Source organism: Bos taurus, chromosome 14 (assembly GCF_002263795.3).
Source record: "Bos taurus isolate L1 Dominette 01449 registration number 42190680 breed Hereford chromosome 14, ARS-UCD2.0, whole genome shotgun sequence".
Classification (NCBI taxonomy): domain Eukaryota; kingdom Metazoa; phylum Chordata; class Mammalia; order Artiodactyla; family Bovidae; genus Bos; species Bos taurus.
In genome coordinates, this window is record NC_037341.1 from 37,033,457 (window position 1) to 37,056,776 (window position 23,320).

The following is a 23,320-nucleotide window of genomic DNA, read 5'->3' on the forward strand; positions in this document are numbered from 1 at the left end:
GAGACTGAAAGTGAGCCATGAGAAATGTGATGGAATCACTCAGAGGTCAGCAAATGTCTAGTGTGATGTCACATGGGTGGTGAGTCTATTAACATGAAATTCAAACCTGGAGGTCTATCTCAAGGAAGAATTCCTGGAATTGAAAATGAGAATAAAAAAACAGGAGACATACTACAGGAATTATGAATTGTAGTAGGATAAAGTATTTATTGCTCTAAGGAAATGGTCTCACACAGCACAGTAGCACAGCACAGCAACAACTACAACTAAGAAGGTCAAGGCCTGCCAGAGGCCCAGTGCAGGCAGCAGAGAAGTTTCACAAAGGTCTGGAAGATGTGAGATGTGTGTTCAAATCTGACAGATGTGAAAAACCATGAGACACTGTAAGAAATTCAAACACTTCAACAAGATTAAGGGTAGAAAGAAAGAGTGTGTAATAGATATGAATTAACAGGTATGGAAGAGAAAGGCTACTACCTTTGTCTCTGAACAAAAGATATTCTGAACAAATTAAAGTGCTGCCCAGAAATCCTTCACAGAAGTCTCCAATATGGAACAAAATGGACAGATTTCAGTTTCATCTCATTTCCCTTACTTTGAAGGAGATGCTAAAAGACAAGTAAATAATCCAATAACCTGTACTGTATGAAGATTAACCAACTTTTAGAGAATCAATTGCTTCCACATTGCATACAAAAATGTATAATCATTATCATAATCTCCAATATCCAAGATTAAAAATGTACCAAGGATATGTGTGCACAAGTGATATTTTTAAAAACAGGATGACAGAGCTCAAGCATAAACGCTTTAGTCATAATTTCTTTGCAATGTATACACAAGCAAACATGTATGCATGAGGCTATATAAAAATATAAATCAATTTTACATTTAAAAGAACAATATTATAAATGAATACACAGCTAACAACAAAACTGGCACATACAACTTTTATAAATGGTGAATCTCAGAATTAAACATCCTATTGGAAAAGGCGTCTCACTAAGTAACTGTTGCTGTTTTTACTCTGCATCCATTTTTAGGTTATCAGTTACTATGTCATGGGAAAAGCACCATACCTGGAGGTCACAGAATACATGGACAAGTGCTGGCGCTGGCACTCATGAACTACTAAGCAAGTTACTTAGCTTTTCTGTGCCTGAGTTTCTCAATTTACAAAATGGAAATAAAAAATTCGTATCTCATGTGGTTGCATTAAGATTTTTATGAAGTACTATATCAGAATGAACTCTGCAAACCATAATGAGCTATACAGTTACAGACTTTAAAATACTTTTAAAAGAGAACTAAGAGACCCTTTAGGCCATCCAGTACCCCCTCCCCCCAAAATAAAGCACAGTTAAAACCTGAGATGATAAATCTCACAGATTTGATAAGCATGGCTCACCACCTCTCTTCGGAACCTTACCTTCGAATGAGCAGGCCCTCTTTCTTTCAGAAGTTTATACTGGGGTTGGACTCTATTGAAACGGGCTAACTCATTTACCAGACACATTGGAGTTTTCTCTTTGGGGTTTGCCATTTTATCTTGGAGAGAAGCTGTAAATAAAAAGGCTGTAAAGTTTTTGTGAAGAATGACTTTACAAAATGGAAGAAAAACTAGTTTTGACTTTTTCAGGTTGAAATCAGATTGTATATTTGGACTAAATTATTTTCATGAATTTTAGATAAAAGTTTCAAATCATCTAAATCTCAAATCATCAAACCATTTGATCATCATTCAAATCATCTAAATTTCCATTACATGCAATAGAAATATGTATCACATTTTAAACAAATTAAGGTAACTTTTTTCCTGAGTACCTAAATTGCTCTCTATACATAAACATGAATAACAGCATGCTTAAAGACTGAAAAACAGTATAAGATTATATAATAACTTTTAATTTATCCTATAACTTTCTTCTCAAGAAATTTTAGCATAAACACATAATTCTTATTCTTATTGCTATAAAACTAAATTTTATCTGACTGTTTTATCATGTAATCTTCCTTTCTTCCTTCTCATTCTAAGGTAGCATATTAAATTGAAAAAGCTCCAGACATGGGAATCAAGTCCTAAGTTTAATTACTAGCTCTCCTGACTATTATGTTTTCATAACTTTTTTTTTTAATGAAATTTTGGGGAAAAAATTAGAATAATTTAACAAATGACCAGTTACCACCCAAAATTAAAATTAGTATTTTGTTTGCTTTTAGTCTTACTTTTTAAAAAAAGGAAAAACAGTATTACATTCCAGTTAAGTTCCCTTTATCATTTGCAGAAACTACCACTATGTGAATTTAAACTATATCCCTCTCGGATAATCTAAAATACATTTATATGCATGCATATATATCCACAAAGAAATACATAATCCTGACATATGTGGTTTTGTAGTTCACATAAATAGTAATATAACAGACATACCATTTTCACAACATTCTTCACTCTTCATTATGTTTTTGAGATTTAACTCATAGATCCAGTGTATTACTTTTTAACTGATGTATAATTTTCATCACAATACCTTAGCCATGTTTTAACCCTCCTTACTGATAGAAGACTTTTATTAATAGATTGTCTTCAATTTCTCACTCTTACAAGTTAAAGTTACACTACCCTAAACATCACTAAAAAGGATTGTACCTTTCCTCGGCAGCATGATAATTACTATTTCCCTCCAACCTTGAAAATGTGTAGTATGGTCAGATATTTTCATCTCTGACAATCTGATGTCTGACAAAACTGTTTTTGATTATCTGGGTTTCCTCTTCTGGGAACTAGTTCTGTCCTTTTTTCTACTGACTATTTTACGTATAATATTTATCTATCTTTTCTTTTGTGGTCTGTGACTTTACTACCTTAAGAAACTCTCCCCTAATCTGAAATGTCTTAATTATTTTTACTTAAATTTGCTAAGCCTATTATTTTTTATCTATACAATAAGAGTAATAAGTATATTCTACTTAACTAACAGGTTGTTATAAGGTTACAATTTTAAAATACATAGTACTTTAAATTCTACCACAATTACAGCTTCAGAATATTTTTATAGTATCTTATCCTGTATTTTTCCTTCATCTCATTTACAGACATATTTAACTGCTTTTTTAGTTTTTCTTTCACCTCCAATTTTAAAACTTAAACATAGGGACTTCCCCAGCAGTCCAGTGGCTGAAACTCTGCCTCCCAAAAAGGGGGCGGGGGTTCAATCTCTTGTTGGGGAAATAGGGTCCCACATGTCATGGGGTATGGCCCAACACTTAAAAAAAAAAAAAAAACCCATAAAACATGCAAATGGATTACTTCCTGCTCAATTAAACTGGAGTCACAATATATAAAGAATACATTAAATAAACAGAAATAGCTGGTTTTAGGAACTTCATCTATAAACTTTCTATGACAAGATTTAATGTAGAAAACAGCATCTTTTTTAATACTTTTACTTTACTTTTTAATACGCTTTACAGGACTAATAATTTGGTATAATAACGATCTCAATCATTATTAAGAAATTATTTTGTAACAATACTACACAAATACCTAGTAAGGCATAAGTTAAAAAAAAAAAAGAATATAAGCAACCAACTGTAGGACCAATACAGTTGACAGTTAATTCTACAATTAAACCATTCTAAATGGCTTGCAAAGCAAAAATAAACAAATAAGGAACACCACAAAAAAGGCAAAGACTACTAGTCAAGAAAGTTGAGGAAATCTGCATTTATAAACATTTTATAAACATTTCTGTGCCAGGAAGTCAGTTATTATATAAAATACAAAATGATCTGGGACCATAGTCAGATTCTGATCCTTGCAACCATAGTGTTAAATACTAAAGTACAACAGATCACACAGCTACCTGAACACCAAAAAGCAAAAGAAGAATGAAAATGAGAAAATATTTAAGCCTGGTAAAAATGAGTTATTTCGCATAATACTAAAACAGCATTTATACTGCTACTATGACAATTTTCGTAACTCAGCAATGCTGCATATTCATCTGTTATGATACAAAAAATATTAAGATCATAGCAAGAATAATGTGATGATTTTACAGTATAAAAAGTAATAGCACCGGATTTAAGCATGTTTAAATGTGTTTAAAATATGTTTATAGCTCTATAAACTTAGCTCTGTTTGGTAAGAAAATCTGATCTAAATTCCTTAAAGGAAAATGATAATAACATGGCACTAAAACTTATATTCCACTCATTCTAACTTTCTGCTTCATAAAAATTACATGAATCCAATAATGGATTCACAGAATGGAATCCAAAAATGGATTTAATGTTTAAGTTTTGGTGTGAAAGATGTGCAAAATACATGTAAGATCAATAAAACTTCAAAGTCCAAATGTTTAGTTAGTAAATTCAAAAATAATTAGTCCTGGTTCAGATTTTATTTTACAAAATGATTAAAACTTTATTTTCCATAGCTGTTCCTGCATTCAATCAGAAATCTTATTAACAATACTAACGATACTAACAGAGTTCAATGACAAAGTAGTAATAAAAAATTAAACCAAAATTTTGATTAAATATCTACAAAATTATACAAATTGGTCTATAAAAGTTGATATCCATAAACTTTATTTATTATTTTTTAGAAAAGTCAATAGTACAAAAAGTGAGATATATATATATATATATATATATATACACACATTGTTTCATATGTTTTCAAGAGACTGAAGAAAGCTTCAATTCAATTTGGTGGCTGGAATAGTAGATACCTACTTAGAAGTAAATAAAATTAATGACAATGAATTTCAAAATTTTAAAACTTTGCTTCTGAGAGAACAAATGCCATATATTTAAGACCCTAAGAGCCTGTTTTGGGTATCTCTGCCACTGACTGACTTCTACACATAACATTGAGAAAGTACTTAAATCTCACTTTCCTGGACAGTGAAATAGAAATAATAATTGTTTTTTACTAGATTATAGTATATTGGTTGAATCAAATGATGTAAGATACTATTAACAATAAGAATCCATTATTACTCTGCATATAAATAATCTTTAGCACACTATCACTGAAAATGATATGATTTCATAAACTTTTTTCATGGCTTCCTAAGCTAAAATATTCAGAGTTAAAATGTTTGTTAGGATAAGTTGATTATATTCATACTATTATACTTCTTTATTATTCTATAAAAAGCATGTATTTGCTATTATTTTTCCACTGACTTACTGTAACATATTAAGCTTGCTTCCATTGAAAAATCCCCAAGTGTGATATATATTACATGTAAGATTTCTCATATTTCTGTTGGGGAAGTGTTTACCTTGGATATAAGGTTTGTTTACATGTAACTCTCCGTAACTTTGACAAGTTACGTTGGTAAAATCGCTGTAACAACAGGATCTGCACACTCAGCAAAACAGAGGCCTACCCTGCTTTTTGAGACAGATTGTTTTTATACTTAATAAAATGTCCTAAACTCTCTGGGACTTGATCTTCAAAATATGCCAAAATAATACAGATGACAGTTTTCAATCAACAGGCAAAGAATACTTGTTCCAAAGGAGTTCAGAGTCTGTGAGAAAACACGCACAGAGAGAAGAAACACACACACTAGACTACAACATGGAAGGTGCTGAGATAAGGCTTTAAAGGGACTCCTTAGGTGAAGGGGTGTTGAAAGGCAGGTTTCAAGGGGTGTGATTAGATTACACTACATTAGTTAAGGAAAGCAGGCATTCACCGAGTTAGTGAGGGAGGGAAAGAGAAAGAGGCAGAGCTTTTCCAGAGCACACATGCAGAAGAAAGCACATTAAACACATCACATTCTGGAAAATGCAAGCAGACCACTGGCAGAATGTAGAATGCAGAGTAGGATGTAGCAGAAAAAATACGTGACCAGAATCCACCAAAATACCAAAAGCTGCCTAAGCCAGAACTCAAGAGTAGCACCATTTTTAAGGTAGTTAAATTACAGCTGAAGTGATGCCAGGAAACCAGAGGCTAACCTCACCTGCCAAAGCAAGTCTCTCCATAGAAGAATCCGTGTCCATCACAGGTACAGAAAGTGACTGGAACACAGTCTGTCTCTCTGCTGGCTCCCCTCTCCCTATTCCCTGCTACTGGAAGGGGCTCATCCGAATTCCCAAGTAAAACAAAAAGAAAGAACAGAGTCAAAATAGAACAAGGAATTTGCCTTCCACAGAGTCCTGACCTCTAAGAGAAATGTAACTGTCTGTCCACAGCTACAACTAAAACATAGCTTATAACTTCACATCAGACCGTAACCTAAGGCTGTCCAAGCAAAATCACCACCCAAGGATCAAACTGCTGTACTAGAATTGCCTGTTAATTAGGAAAAATTAAAGTTCCTATCTCATATGGTTGTGGTGGTATTTTAGTCACTATGTCGTCTGACTCTTTTGACGCCATGGACTATAGCCCGCCAGGCTCCTCTGTCCCTATCTCAAATAGACAGAAAAATTAATTCCAAATGCATTAAAGTGAAGAGTATAAAAATATGACAAAAGCACAAGAAAACTTGGCTAAAGGTATGTCAAAATCCTGCAACATAGAAAACTTCTAGAAAGAAACCTAAAAATCATGACGGGATAAACTGATAGATTTAACAACACAAAAATGTAAAACTTCTGTAGAGCAGAACACACCAGGAATGATACTAAAAAATTGTCATAGACAATTCCCCTGGATCTACAGATTAATTTGGTGAAAATCAACATTTTAACAAAGCTGAGGCTTCTGATCCATGTACATGACATATAATCCATGTACATGACATGAAAATCTCAATTTTCATTATTGAGATGATGATATCTCAGTGATAGCTATGTTTTTTAACATTCCTGCAAAACAGTGAATTATTAAATACTGAGTTATTGCTTCTGGGGAAATAAAAGGTTAGGTTCCTGTAAACATCTGGGCATAACATTTTTTTAAAGTCAATTAATAAATAACCTTGTTTTATGTGTGTTTTATCTAGCTAAAGATCCCTTACTTAATATATACTGTTGAACTCACTAATACTGAACTCAGAGCCAACAATAACTCCTGAATGAAGCTTAGCTAAACAGATATATCTTCTCCATAAGACATATCACAGCCTTCTTGTGCTTAAAGACCCTACAAAGCACTTCAGCACTATGCTTGGGAGCCATTTTAATAGCTAAATCACCAACCAAAAGACACAAAAATAAAATGTGGCACTAAATAAACCAAGAAAAGGACACTTGCTTATGGCAGGAGAACTGAAACGAGAGCAGCCTGTCATCTGGTTCAACCCCAGTTCAGACTGTGCACACAGGGCAACTCAATTTTTCACCACTCCGCACTTGGCAATAAATGATCACAAAAGCACTGCAAGGATTATTTAGGGATTACATATAAATTTTAGCAAATAGACCAATTCACAAATACAGAATCCATGAATAATAAGGATCAAATGGATCTCAATTATTTAGGTATTCTTTCATTTCAGCAGTATTTTATAGCTTTCAGTATTCTTTAACATACTTTGTGAGATTTATCCATAAATATTTCATATTTTTTATACTATTTTTAAATAGTATTTTTTTTAAAGATTGTTCCTTGCTGCACATGCTCAATCATGTCAGACTCTTTTGCAAACCCATGGACTACAGCCCATCAGGCCACCCAGTCAATATGATTTTTCAAGTAATACTGGAGTGAGTTGCCATTTTCTACTCCAAGGGATCTTCCCAACCCAGGGATCAAATCTGCGTCTCTTGTGTCTCCTGCAATGACAGGTGGATTCCTTACCACTGTGCCACCTGGGAAGCCTTGCTAGTGTATAGAAACACAATCAATTTTTGCACATTTATCTTGTATCCTTCAATCTTACTATACTTATTCATTAGGTCTAGTAGGAGTCCATCAGATTTTCTACATAGAAAATCAGGTCACATCTGTTTATTAGGACTTTCTTTTATTGCTATTCCAGAACCTATTGCCTGGTTCTGCATCTCAGTAATGCTGACACTGAGGTCTTTAGAAACCACTCCTTCCACTTCAAATATTTTTGAAAAGTTGGTGTAGAACTAATATTATCTCTTCCTACAGTATTTAGTAAATTCACCAATTGGTCCAGTAGGTGAACTGGACCTACAGTTTTCTTTGTGGGAAGTTTTTTTTTTTAACTACAACTTTAGTATCTTTAATACATATATAGCTATTCAGATTAATCTCTTCTGCTTCCTCTAGAATTAATTTATCCTTTTTCTACATCATTAAGGTGGAAACTAAGGTCATTTATTTGAGATCTTTATTCTTAATTCTTAATTCTTAAATATAAATATTTAAAGCTATGGATTTCCCAGTAAGTACTGTTTTAGCAACATCTAATATATTGTGTTTCTGTTAATTTAAAATACTTTATAATTTCCCTTTTTGTTTTTTCTTTTAATCATGAATTACTTATAAGATGCTATTTAATTTTCAAATATTGTAGATTTTCCAAGGATATTTCTATTAATAATTTCTAATTCAACTGCACTGTTATCTGAGAAGGTTCATTTTAGGAGTTGATTCCTTCTGAATTATTGAGATTTGTTTTATGGCCCAAAATACAGTCTATCTTGGTAAATGTTCGGTATGAACTTGTGAACAAATGGGTATCCTGACCTTCTTGTATAAAGTGGTTTGTAAACGCAGCCAGGTCAAGTTGGTTGACAGTGTTATTCAAGTCAACTACATCTTTGAAACTTTTTTTTCTGTCAATTTGTTACATCAGTTATTGAGAGGGATCACTGAAATCTCTGACCACAATTGTGAGTGTTTCCTTGAATTTCTATTAGTTTTTGCTTCGTTTGTTTTGAAATTCTATTACTAGCTGCCAGTGGCTCAGTGACAAAGAATCTGCCTGCCAATGCCGGAGACCTGGATTCAAACCCTGGGGCAGGAAGATTCTCTGGAGAAGGAAATGGCTACGCACTCCAGTACTCTTTCCTGGGAAATCCTGTGGACACAGAAGCCTGGTGGGCTACAGTCCATGGGGTTGCAAAAGAGTGAGACATAACTTAGCAACTAAACAGCAACAACAACAACAAAACATTTGGCACTAATAGTCCTCTTAATTAACTGATCCCTTTATTGTTACGAAGTGATCTTCTTTAACCCAGGTAGGAAATATTCCTTGCTCTGAAACCTATTGTAATACTAATAAAACCAGTCCAAGTTTCTTTCAACTAAGTCAATCTGTTATGTCTTTTTCCATTATTTTAATCTATTTGTGTTTACAGTTACTATTTCTTAGAGGCAAGTATATGGTCAGATCTTGCTTTTTAATTCAATTTCAGCCTTCAAATCAGGATGGTTTTTAACACTACTTTTTTAAAAATATGAAACACCACACAAATTTATGTATCATCTTTGTACATCTCTGTATCGTTCCAATTTTACATGTGCTGCTGAAGCAAACACTATTTACATTTAATGGGATTATATAATATCACTAGGTTTGAACCTATCATATTATTATATTTTTCCCATCTGGTCTTTGGTCCCTTCATCTTTTCATGGTTTCTGTTGACTTAATTATTTTATATATTCAATTCTATCTACTGCTTTGGCTTATCAGCTATAAGTTTTTGTCTTGCTGTTTTACTAACTGCTAGAGTTTATGACATATATCTTATCTACCTTTATATTGTACCACCTAATGAAGGGCATTAAAATCTTTAATAATATCTTCCATTTCTCCCTCAACCTTCAAGCTGTTACTATGCACTGTACTTTTTTGTATGCTATAAGCCTTACAATAATTTAATATTTTTGCTCTGAATAATAAATTACCTTTCAAAAAGATTAATAAAAAAAGATTATACATTTACCCAAGTAATGACCATTTCTGCTTTTTTCTTTGTTCATCTTTTGCACTTTCCTGCTGCCTGAAGGACATTCTTTAACATTTTTCCTATAGTGGTAAGGTATTTGCATAGACATTTCATCAAGAATGACATACAAAAAGCCAACAAGCAAATAAAGAGACATTAGACATCACTAATATCAAAGATGCAAATAAAAACTCTAAGATGCCACTTCATATCTAGTACGATGGCCATTAGCAAGGAGGAGAGGGCAGGAGGGAAAAAGGAAGGAACAAAGGAGAGAAATAAGCACTGGTGAGGATGTGGGGAACTTGAAGCTCTTGTTTATTATTAGTGGGAATGTGAAATGGTGCAGCCACTATGGGAAACAGTCATTAAACAGAGAACTACCATAGGCTCGAGCAATTTCACTTCTGGATATATACCCAGAATAACAGAAAGTGGGCATCTGAACGTACACTTGCACCCCCAAGCTCACTGCAGTATTACTCACAACAGCCAAAAGGTGGAAACACCCCAAATATCTACTGACAGATGAATGGATGAACAAAATGAGATATACACATAGAACAGAGTATTAGCCAATGGTGGTTGACAGGGGCTGATGGATTGAAGAATGGGGAATTAGGGCTTTAATGGGTATAGAGTTTCAGTTTGGGAGTATCAAAATTTCTGCAGATGGATAATGGTGATGGCTGCATAACACTGTTCATGTACTTAATGTCACTATACACTTAAAAATGGGCTTCCCTGGTAGCTCAGTGGTAAAGAATCCACCTGCCAATGTAGGAGATGTAGGTTCAACTTCTAGGTCGAGAAAGTCCCTTGGAGAAGGGAATGGTAACCCACTCTAGTATTCTTGCCTGGAAATCCCATGGACAGAGGAGTCTGGTGAACTACAGTCCATGGGGTCACAAAACAGTCAGATACAACCTAACAACTCTATAACAATAAAACTTAAAAATAGTTAAAATGTTAAGTTCTGTGTTATATACTGAATATTTTATAATAATTAAAAAATTTTAAACAAAAGAGTCACTTATTTTTCATTTCCTCTGGAATATATTGTTATTGAAGTATAGTTGATTTACAATGTTCTGATAATTTCGGGTGTACAACAAAGTGATTGTTTTATATAAAAAATATACGCATATATTCATCAGGTTCTTTTTCAATTATAGATTATTACAAGATATAGAATACAGTTCTCTGTGTTATATAGTAGGTCCTTGTTATTTATCTATTTTAAGCATAGTAGCGTGGAGAGGGCAATGGCACCCCACTCCAGTACTCTTGCCTGGAAAATCCCATGGCGGGAGGAGCCTGGTAGGCTGCAGTCCATGGGGTCGCGAAGAGTCGGACACGACTGAGCGACTTCACTTTCACTTTTCACTTTCATGCATTGGAGAAGGAAATGGCAACCCACTCCAGTACTCTTGCCTGGAGAATCCCAGGGACAGGGGAGCCTGGTGGGCTGCCGTCTACGGGGTCACACAGAGTCGGACACGACTGAAGCGACTTAGCAGCAGCAGCAGCAGCAGCAGCATGTATCTGTTAATTCCAAACTCCTAACTCATCCCTCCCCTACCTTTCCCTTTGGTAACCATAAATTTGTTTTCTACGTCTGTGAGACTGTTTTGTAGTAAGTTCTTTTGTATGACAAGTAACTTCTCAGAAAACATTCTCAGAGGGAACAGAATCCAAAGTTGACAAGTATTTTATGGTATGTTTAAAATGTCATTTGACTCTTTTCTGGCTTGTACATTCCAACAAAAACTGTCATCCTTATCTCTTTCTCTCTATATATAATGTCTTTTTTCCCCCTGACTGATTTGAAGATTTCCCTTTACTATCACTGATCTTCAGTCATTTGAATATTGTTTCTCTCAAATTAGATTCACTGAGCTTTACACAGTTATGAAGTTTATACTGGATTGGCCAATAAATTGGTTTGGGTTTTTCCATAATATTTAATGGAAAAGTCATTGAAAAGTGAAAGTGAAGTCACTCAGTTGTGTCCGACTCTTTGCGACCCCATGGACTGTAGCCTACCAGGCTCCTCAGTCCATGGGATCTTCCAGGCAAGAATACTGGAGTGGGTTGCCATTTCCTTCTCCAGGGGAAAAGTCATTATTTGGTCTAATGTTTTCCTGTTCCCCCTCCCTTCTCCTGAACATCTAATTAATTTATCTTAGACTTGTGATGTTATCCAATAGCTCACAGATGCTCTGTTCATTTTTTTCCTGTCTTTTCACTCTTTGCTTCATTTTGGTTAGCTGCTATTCCCTACATATTCCAGCTCACTTACCTTTTCTTCTACAGTGTCTGCTATTAATTCCATCAAGTATTTTTTACTTCAGATATTGCATTCTTCATTGCTAGAATTCCCATTTAAGTCTACTCATACCTTTTATTTATATTCTCATCGTTTTCCTATTTTCCTCTACCTTCCTGAACATTGACAGCATTATTAATAGCAACTCTTTTTACAGTTTTGTCTGCTGAATCAATCATCTTTGTCATTTCTGGGTCTCTTTCTAGAGATTAATTTTTTTACCCTAGTTATGGTTATATTCTCATGCTTCTTTGCAAGCATTTTAATTTTTTAATAGAAATGAAACTGACATAACATCAAATTAGCCATTTCAAAGTGAAGACATCAGGGGCATTAGTACAGCCACAATGTCGTGCAACCACCACCTCTACCTAGTTTCAAAATGTTTTTATCACACCAAAATAAACTCCATACCCACTAGCCAGTTATTCCTCTTTTATCCTTACCCCCCAGGACCTGGCAACCACCAATCTGTACTCTGTCTCTATAGATTTACTTATTCTAGCTATTTCATGTAAATGGAATCAGATAATATGTGACTCTAGTGTTTGACTTCTTTCACTTAGTAAAAGTGTTTTGAGGAGCATCACATTATACCATGTATCAGTATGTCATCTTTTCTTACAGATAAATAATATTCTATGGTGTGTATGTACCACAATTTGTTTACCCATTCATCCATCCATTTGGGCTGCTTATACCATCTGGTTCTTATAAATAGTGTTAATATGAACATGTGTGTGCATATATTTGAATAACTGTTTTCAATTCTCTGGGGTATATATCCAGGAGTGGAATTGCATGGTAATATTATGCTAAACACTCTAAAGAAATCCCAAACTGTTTTCTACAGAAAATAAAACACTTTACATTCCCACCAGTATAGTACAAGTGTTCTGCTTCCTCCACAACACCACCAACACTTGTTATTGTCGGTCTCTCTGATTCCAGCCATCCTAGAGAGCAAGAAAGGATACTCATGGTGGTTTTCGCTTGCATTTCCCTAATTACTAAAGAGGCTGAGTATTTTTGTTCACATTCATGTTGGTCATTTGTACATTTTCTTTGGAGAACTATTTATTCAAGTCCTTTACCCATTTCAGTTGGGTTTCTTTTTATTGTTGAGTTACAAGAATTATAGTTCTTATGTCACTGACCCATTTTGAGTTAATTTTTGTATGTGGTGTGAGATAGGGGTCCATGTTTATCCTTTTGCATACAGATATCCAGTTGTCTTAGAACTCTTATATATTGATGATGTTATTCTTTCCTGCGCTGTGTGGTTTGGGGCAATCTTGTCAAAAATCAGTGGGTCATATACGTAATAGCTTATTTCTAGCCTCTCAATTCTATTCCATTGGTCCTCCTTCCTTACGCCAGAACCACACTGTTTTGATTACTGTAGACTTACAGTATGTTTTGAAATGGAGTATGTAGGAGCTGTCCAACTCTGTCCTCTTTCAAGATTGCTTTAGCTATTTGGGCCCACTGCAATTCTATAAGCAGCTGAAGATTAGTTTTTCAAGTTCTGCAAAAAAGGTCACTGGAATTTTGACAGACTTTATACTGAATATGCAGACAATTTTGCATAGTACTGCCATCTTAACAATACTAAGTCTTCTAATCCATAAACAAAAAATATCTTTCCATTTACTTGAGTCTTCTTTAATTTCTTTCAACACTGTTATATAGTTTTCTGAGTACAGGTCTTCCAATTTCTGTATGCTTCTGGATGATGTTATAAATGCAACTGTTTTCTGAATTTCCTTTTTGGATTCTACACTGCTGGTATAGAGAAACAGAACTGTATTTTGTATCATCTTGTACTGCAGCTTTTCTGAATTCGTTAGCTCTGTTTTTTTTCTTTGTACTCATAGATTCTTTGGGATTTTCTATATACATGGCACATGTCATCTGCAAGTAGAAATGGTTTTATTTCTTCCTTCCAGATTTGGATGTCTTTTCTTTTTCTTGTCTAATTACCCTGGCAATAACTTCCAGTACAATGCTGAAGCAGTGGTAAGAACAGGCATCCTTGCCTTGTTCCTGAATATAAGGAGAACTTTTTTGTCTTTCACCATTAAACTGGATGCTACCTGTGAGTTTTCCATAAATGCCCTTTATCATGTTGAAGAAGTGCCCCTCTATTCCTAGTTTTTGAGTGTTTCTATTATGAATAGGTGTTGAATTTTACCAAGTGCTTTCTGTATCACACAGGAGGTGATTATCTGTGTGTGGTGTGGGTTTCCATTGTCTATTAATGCTGATTGATTTTCCTATGTTGAACCACTCTTGCATTCCTGGAGTAAATTCCACTTGGCTGTGGTATACAATCCTTTAAATATATTGTTGGATTTAGTTTGTTAGCATTTTGTTGAGGACTTTTACACCTATACTGATATGGAATACTGATTTTCAGTTTTATCTTCCTCATGGTGCCTTTGTTTTGGCTTTGATATCAGAGTAATACTGGTTTTATAGAATGAATTAGGAAGTATTCCCTTCTCTCCTATGTTTTGGAAAAGTCTGAGAAGGATTGGTGTTAATTCTTCTTTAGATGTTTGGTAGAATTCATTAGTGAAGCCATCTGGTTCTGGACTTTTCTTTGGGAGGGATTTAAAAAAAAACTGAATCTGTTTACTTCTAATAGGTCAGTTGAAATTTTTTATTTCTTCTTGAGTCTGTTTTGGTAATCTGTGTTTCTAGAAATCTGTCCATTTCATGTAGGTTATCCAATATGTTGGCATACAACTGTACTATGAGCCATGCTGCTGCTAAGTCGCTTCAGTCGTATCCGACTCTGAGTGACCCCCATAGATGGCAGCCCACCAGGCTCCCCCATCCCTGGGATTCTCCAGGCAAGAACACTGGAGTGGGTTGCCATTTCCTTCTCCAATGCATGAAAGTGAAAAGTGAAAGTGAAGTCGCTCAGTCGTATCCGACTCCTAGCGACCCCATGGACTACAGCCTACCAGGCCCCTCCATCCATGGGATTTTCCAGGCAAGAGTACTGGAGTGGGTTGCCACTGCCTTCTCCACTATGAGCCATAGTACTCTCTAATAATTCTTTTACCTCTTTAAGGTCATGGTAATGTCCCCACTTTCATTTCTCATTTTAGTTATATGCATCTTTGCTCTTTTTGTCAGTCCAGCTTGTCAGTTATCTTTGCAAAGAACCAACTTTTAGTTTCAGTGATTCTTTATACTGCTTTCCATTCTCTATTTTATCTCCACTTTAATCTTATTTTCTTTCTTCAGCTGGCTTCGGGTTAATTTACTCTTTTTCTGGTTTTCTTAAAGTGAAAAGTTAGGTTATTTGTTTGAGATTGTCCTTTTTAAATGTAGGTGTTTCCTGCTATAAATTTCCCACTGAGCACTGCTTTTACTGACTCCCCTAAGTTATAGTATACTGTATTTTTATTTTCATTTGTCTTTGTTGTTCAGGCGTTCAGTCATATCCAACTCTTTGCAAGCCCATGGTTGCATGACACCAGACTTCCCTGTCCGTCACTGTCTCCTGGAGTTCGCTCAAACTCACGTCTATTGAAACAGTGATGCCATCCAACCATCTCATCCTCTGTCGCTCTCTTCTCCTCCTGCCCTCAATCTTTCCCAGCATCAAGGTCTTTTCCAATGTGTTGGCTCTTCACATCAGGCGGTCAAAGTATTGGAGCTTCAGCATCAGTCTTTCCAATGAATATTCAGAGTTGATTTCCTTCCGGACTGATTCGTTTGATCTCCTTGTTGTCCAAGGGACTCTCAAGAGTCTTGCCCAGTACCACAGTCCAAAAGCATCGATTCTTCAGCACCTCAACCTTCTTCATGGTCAAACTCTCACATCCGTACATGACTACTGGAAAAACCATAGCTTTGACTATAGGGACCTTTGTCAGCAAAGTGATTTCATTGATTTTTAATACACTGTATAGATTTGTCATAGCTTTTCTTCCAAGGAGCAAGTGTCTTTTAATTTCATGGCTGCAGTCACTGTCCGCAGTGATTTTGGAGCCCAATAAAATAAAGTCTATCACTGTTTCCATTTTTCCCCATCTGTTTGCCATGAAGTGATGGGACTGGACATCATGATCCTATTGTTTTGAATGCTTCTGAAGCCAGCTTTTTCACTCTCCTCTTTCACCTTCATCAAGAGGCTCTTTAGTGGCTTTTTGCTCTCTGCCATTAGGGTGGTATTATCTGCATATCTGAGGTTATTGATTATTTCTCCCAGCAATCTTGATACTAGCTTGTGTTCCATCCAGCCTGGCATTTCGCATGATGTACTCTGCATATAAGTTAAATGAGCCGGGTGACAATATACAGCCTTCATTTGTCTTTAATTATTTGCTTATTTACCCTATGATTTCTCCTTTGATCTGCTGGCTGTTTAATAAGAGTATGTTGGTTAATTTCCACATATTTGTGTGTTTTTTTGTATTCTGTCATTGATTTCTAGCCTTATTCCACTGTGACCAGAGAAGATACTCTGTACGGTTTCAATCTTTCAAAACATACTGAGGTTTGTTTTGTGACCTAACACATGGCCTATTCCTGGAGAATGCTTTATGTGCACTCGGTAAGAATTTGTATTCTGATGTTGCTGAATGCTTTGTATATGTCCATTAGCTCTAATTAGTTTATAGTGCTGTTCAAGTCCTCTATGTCCTTACTGATCTTCTGTCTAGATGTTTTATCCCTTATTCAAGGTGAGGCAGCATTTTAATCTTGGATGACAAACACTGAATTTTATATGTTAGGTTCTGGATTGTGTGGCATTCCTCTATATAGTTTTGGACTTTGTTGTGGTGCACAGTTAAATTACTTGGGATCACTTGGAGTCTTCTGAAGACTTTCCAATACCCTATGTATTACAAGGTCTTTATAAACTAGACAGTGGAAACACAAACTATTCCCAGCCTTGTGTGAGCTCCAGAAATTCTTTTCTTACTACTCTCCAGTACTTCTTTCCCTGACTTTGATATGGTCCTGTCATGCATCTACAGATCAGAACTGAGCCAAAGACTCAAGAAGAACCCTCTGAAGCACTTTAGAATGCATATATGCTTGAGTGCACTCTTGATTATATATTTGCCACTTCTCCCCACAGCTCCCTTCTCTCTGGTACTCCGACCTACAATTCTAACCACCCTGGCCTTCCCGAACTCTTATCTTTGTTTCCTAATCCCAACAAAACTTGGTTCTGTTTTGATTCCTCCTCCTTCTACTGCAGCATGCAAACAACCTCTGGCTCTGTTTCAAACTACTGCAATAGAAGGGCTTACTTCCATGTGTTTCTATTCTCTCAGAGACCACAGTCTGTTGCTACCTGTCATCCAATGTCTAAAAACCATTGTTCACATATATATACACACATATATATATATATACACACACACATACATACACACACACACATATATATGCTTTCAAGTTTTTTAAGCAGAAAGAGTATATTATTGCTGCATAACAAATTACCCTCAACTTAGTGGCTTAAAAAATAAGCATTTTTTAAATCTACTTTCTAAGGTTCAGCAGTCAAGGACCAGCTTGGCTTAGTGGTTCTGGCTCAGAATCTCTCATGGTGCTGCAGTCAAATGGTGGTGGGCCAGCAGTCTCTGGGGTGGAAGCTTCACAAGGGCTAGAAGACCTGCTTCCAAGAAGGCTCAATCACACAATGTAAGCTAAAGGCCTCCGTTCCTTGTTAGCTGTTGGCAGGAGACCTCAATTTCTTACCATGTGGGCCTCTCCAGTGAGCTATTCACAACATGGCAGCTAACTACTCTCAGAGTGAGCAATGCAGGGTGACACAGAGAGAAAGAGAAGAGAAGCTTTTTTTCTTTTGGGGGCCACACTCCGCAGCATGCAGAATCTTAGTTTCTCACCAGGAACTGACCTTGTGCCCCCTCTGTGGAAGCACAGTCCTCTGGGCTGCCAGGGAAGTCTTCCACAAGGTCTTTTATAACCCATCCCTGGAAACGATCCGTCACTTCTACCATATTCTACTGGCCAGACCTGGCAGAGCATTAACACAAGGGTGGCAGAGATCACTGGGGGCTATCTTGGAAGCTGGCTATCCAGAGGACAAATCCTGTTACGCCAGCATGGCAGAAAGGCAAAATCTTTCTTAAACATTTTATCCTCCCTGTGATTACTACTTTTTTTAATCCCCTAACTGTAAACTGCATCCTGTGACTTTAAAAAGGGATGGGCAGACTGTGGACCCTACTCCAAAGACAGACTTTGAAGAAAAATAACTAAGAGTAAGTACCAGCAGCTTTTAAGTGAAAAGGACAGTTCTGGGGCATATGGTAAGAAAGAAGAGAGCACTTGCAGCTGACCTGCCTTGAGAAACATTCAAGTGCTTCACTCCCCCAAACAATTACTTACTCTAATGACCAACTTAAACATCTGCCCTCCTTTCCCAACAATTTCCAGAGCAACAATAGCAACAATACCAGTCATAGTAATTTTAACAGAAGTAACAATAGTGCTAGGACCAATGCTAAGCATCTGGCCTTTGTTGTCCCAATTATTCCTCACAACAGACCTGTGGGATACTATCATTATCCCTTAAACTTTAGACCTTTTGTTTCTTAATGACCAAACCCTGGCTTTACACTTTACAGTATACCTTGATACAACTTTATTCTTTCTCTATAATACCTGGCTCCCTCTTGTTCTATAGGATTCTCAACTTTTCTGGCACTGAAACTCTATTTTGTCCTCCCTATTCTCCTACTTCACTTCAATCAGGCCTTAAAGCTTCCCCTTAGTTTCCATGTTCCCAACAGCAACTACCAAACCTCTTTAGAAGGAATCACCACTTTAGACTTCTATTAAATCCCTGCTGCTGGGCTCTCCCAATACTACAGTTGCCCAACACAGACTTCCCAACCCCCTGAGACAAACTGCCCAATCAAGTGTGCCTCACCAACTAATCCGAAAACATTTGCCCTATTTCAGTCACTAATTTTCAAGTATCATTTCACAGCACATGTGGCTTCTCAATTTATATTTGCTGCAGCTTAATGTTGAAATGGTTTCCTTTCCCTCAAAGTAAAAGTGTTAGTCACTTAGTCGTGTATGACTCTTCCCAACCCCATGGACTATAGCTGACCAGGCTCCTCTGTTCATGGAATTCTCCAGGCAAGAAAATTGGAGGGTGTTGCCATGTCCTTCTCTAGGGGATCTTCCCAACCCACAGATCAAACCTGGGTCTTCTGCATTGCAGGCAGATTCTTTACCATCTGAGCCACTAGGAAGCCCTAAGGGCTAGTAATGAAACATCAGGAAGAAAGATCCAAACTCTTAGTACAGTATGCTGGAAACACAGGTTACCATCAGTTATTTGTTGAATGAATGAAAAAAATAAATAAACTAATGACTAACTTAGAAAATTCTGAAGGGGATATAATCCAAAGAATTTTTACAAATAAAAAGATAAAGATGCCAGTGAAAACATAAGCAATTCACAAAAGCCAAAATACAGAAGAATGTAAGCAAATCATAGAAATTCAAATTAAAATATCTCTTTTTGTCAGACAGATTGACAGAGACAGAAAATTTGTCACAGAAATAAGGAAACAGGCATTCTGATAAACTTCTAATAGATATAATTTTGTATTTTTGGTATTTATGCATCAAATATCTTTAAAATCTGCATATTCCTTTGAATAGTATTTCCATTTCTAATAATTAATTGCAAGAAAATAATGGACAAAGGAACACAGGTGTATATAAAAAAATACTCATGGTGGCATTAACTATAATACAAAATCTGTCCAACAATAAGGATTTGATTAAATAAATTTTAGTACTTTCAAACTATGGATTAAATCACTTGAGTATTATGTATTACATAATTCCAGTTTTTTTAAAATAATACATATTCACATAAAAACATAACTGCATAGAAAAAAAATTAGAAGTATACACCCCAAAATGTTAGCAGTGATTACTTCTGTAAAAGAATAATGGAATTACTGGTGATTTTTTTTTCCTTTTTACATATCTATACCACCTAATTTTTCTGCATGAGTTGTACATGCATAAGAACACACACTTTTAAAAGGTGAAAGTAAAATTGTGAAGAACAATTTAAAGGCAGAAGTATCATTATGGCAGCAGAACATGGTACATTCCTATGTTCCTTAGTAATAATGTCAGCTAGAGACAATATAATATCAAAGAGGATACCAAGTAACTCGGTATTCAATACTCTAGTTTTTAATTAGTTCTAGGAACATATATGGAATAATTTGCTAGTACTAATCAGGCATTTTAAGAAACAAAACACCTCCCGAATAAAAATTTATCTACTAATCCTAAAGATAATACTGAAAATCACAAAGTGAAAAATCTCAACTGCTGCAAGATGCCAGCTTCAATCGCCTTTTCATATCTTTTCACATTTATCTTGAGAACTCTCTCTCTAATACGAAAGCAATCACCATGAAAATAACAAAACATAAAAATCACTTGTAAGTTTAAAAATTCAATGTGACTTTAGGTTTGGCCAAAGAGGAAATGTTCTCTATAACTTCTACTATTCTAAATTAGGTTAGTTTTTTCTCTCAGACTTGAACAGTTTGGGAGGATAAAACTTAATCAATAACAAGAGAGGGTCCTGAAGCGAGCTGAGAAATACTTATTTGCTACAAGCAAAGTATGTCTGTCTCCTGGCCCTGTGGACAATTTCTAGCCAAGGTGCAGGGAACTGCTGTGGCCATGCAGAATGTTGCCTAGTTTTTGTCTGCAAGGCCTGGTTCAACATGACCAGCAGCACTGAGGGTTAGTAAATCCTCATTAGGACTGATCCATAAACCATAATTTTCAATGACGTGGTCTGACATAAAACAAATGATAATTTCTATCTATCTATGGTAGAATTACTGTACCCATATAATTAACAGCAGGTATTCATACAGTCACTTAGGGGGAACTTCACACCTACAGCGCCGTTTGTAAGTCACATCCCATAAAGCGCCATCAATGCAGCCAGTGGGACTTGACGGCAACCCTGAAGGCACAGGAAGCGCTAAGCACAGTACCTTCCCTTTAGCCTGTGGAGTAATGTCTTTGAGGAAAGCAGTATTTGCTACACAAGAAAACTGCCTAATTCAAGGAAAAAATCAAAGATAACTTCGCATAAAGGAGAGATTTACATTAATGGCATCTGCGTGAAGCAGCATCATACAATACCAAAACTTACAACACAATTATGGTTACTGTTGACAAGGATGGAGATCTCCCTGCTTTAGTGGCAACCCTAGCACCATTCACCCACTCATCCAGCAAATACGTAAATATCACAGACAATAAGAACTATTCTAGGACCTGGGGATTCAGCAGTAAACAAAGTAACAAGGAAGACAGATGTTAATTAACATTACCTATTTGAACAGAATTTCAAATGTCAGAGCGTCATTAAATAAAAGGGCAGGGTGTTATGAGAGCACATCCCAGGCCTGTGAGTCAACTGAACCAAGCACAGGGCAAGAGGTGGGTGGGGGGAGAGTGAGAAGAGGGCCAGGGAGAGGTAAAGCAGGAACAACCATGCTTAACCTAGGACCTAAAAGAGTCTAGTTTCACTGAAGCATTTAGACTGTTTCCTAGGCACACATTAAGTCTGAGACGCAGAAAGATATCCAAGCTAAGAGATCAAGTTGGTAACTGCTCCCTAAGTCTGAAGCTCAGAAAAGAGGTCTCGATGAGGTATAAACTTAAAAGTCATTGACTCAGAAATGATACGTGAGGCAGAGGAACTGGAGATTTCTTAGGCAAGGTGAACTTCATGGAGCGGGGATTAGCGGGGAGGTCATGGATTACTCCCTCAAATCACAAAAAAATGTAATTTCTTCTTGCAGTGAAATTAATTACTCCTCTCTTGATTTGCAAATGTGAAATAAAGTAATTTTGTAAAATTACAGTTATGATACAATACCCTTTTTTGTTCAGAAAGGGTAAGATTAAATGTATAAAGTTCTTGGAGAAATGCCAAGACCTAAGGAAACTATTTCTTACAGTGAGTCTAAGGCATTATATGCTATAGTTTATTTAGCAGAGTACTTCCTTTTAGCCTTCTCCAGCACCCCAGAAAAAGCAATCTTTTTCTAAAGCACTGATACAACTACTTCACAAGATTTGTCACTGAAAGTACTTCCAGTCTGCAGAACTGCCACCTACTGAAGCTAGATCATGACTCCTGAATACACCAAGTCCTGGAGGGATGTGACACCAGAAAGAACAGACGAACCTTCTGCTGTTAACACTCAAAATCTACCAGCGTTCAGGACTATTGCTATAATTCTTACACAACCTGCCCTGCAGCCTTCCTATGACAAATATATAGTATGTAACTGCTCTATAAACTGGTGGTCAGGTGGTGGTTATAGGAAAGCTGAGTTAAAATGCTCTACAATTTATGGCCCAAGCACCATATAAGAGTGACATGCCTTAACACAAACTCACCTGATTTATCTGAAGCATGTTAAAACAATATTGACCAAAGTGCTGTATCCCTCACGGCTCCAAAAACTAGAAAACGAAAATGAAGAAATAAAAGTTCAACTTAGTTGGTGATCACAATGATTAGCACTTTAAACACATGTTCGTGACCAAAAATCAAATATATAATGGAGCAGATCTAGATCAGCGTAGAACTTTCTATGATGATAAACATATTCTAGATCTTCACTGTCCAAGCTGGTAGCCACATGTGGCTACTGAACACTTGAAATGTGGCTAAAACAAATAAGAAAGTGAATTTTAAACTTCCTTTAATGTTATTTAAACTTAACCACAAGTGTCGACTAGCTACCATACTGGATGGAGCAGATCTAGGCTGAACAAAGTCTCTTCTGGTTCTAGAGTTCTACAACAATTTCAGCAAAAGTGAAGCTGTTAAAACAATCTAAAAGTTTCAGATTAATATTGAATATATACTTCCCTTGCTCCAGTAAGGTTTTAAACAGCTCTGTTCCCATCCTCTAAAAGATAAATTAAGCCTGAAGATGTAACATGCATACTCTCTTAGGTGGAGTGGAAAAGAGCACATGGTAAGGCTACCTAGTTTTGGTTTTTTCCTGTTTCTGGCTTTAATATCATTACCAAAAAACTGCATGCATATTAAAGCTTTATATAACATTTTCA

General features: G+C 36.0%; 1 protein-coding gene across 22 annotated transcripts in view; it reads right to left on the reverse strand.

Annotated features, from left to right (window-relative positions):
* STAU2 (staufen double-stranded RNA binding protein 2) overlaps positions 1-23,320 on the reverse strand; it is a 303,811-nt gene that overhangs the window by 273,454 nt on the left and 7,037 nt on the right. For 10 of the 22 annotated variants that reach the window (XM_059893107.1, XM_059893104.1, XM_059893103.1 and 7 more), the window contains exon 2: positions 22,640-22,705. The exons of 3 other annotated variants lie outside the window; for them this stretch is intronic. In XM_059893107.1, the coding sequence (XP_059749090.1) occupies positions 22,640-22,657 (18 nt within the window). In that variant the 5' untranslated portion in view covers positions 22,658-22,705. Of the gene's footprint in view, positions 1-1,429; positions 1,576-5,987; positions 6,097-22,639; positions 22,706-23,320 lie in introns of all 22 variants that reach the window. 9 more of the 22 variants (XM_059893110.1, XM_059893100.1, XM_059893099.1 and 6 more) reach the window with 5 other exon arrangements.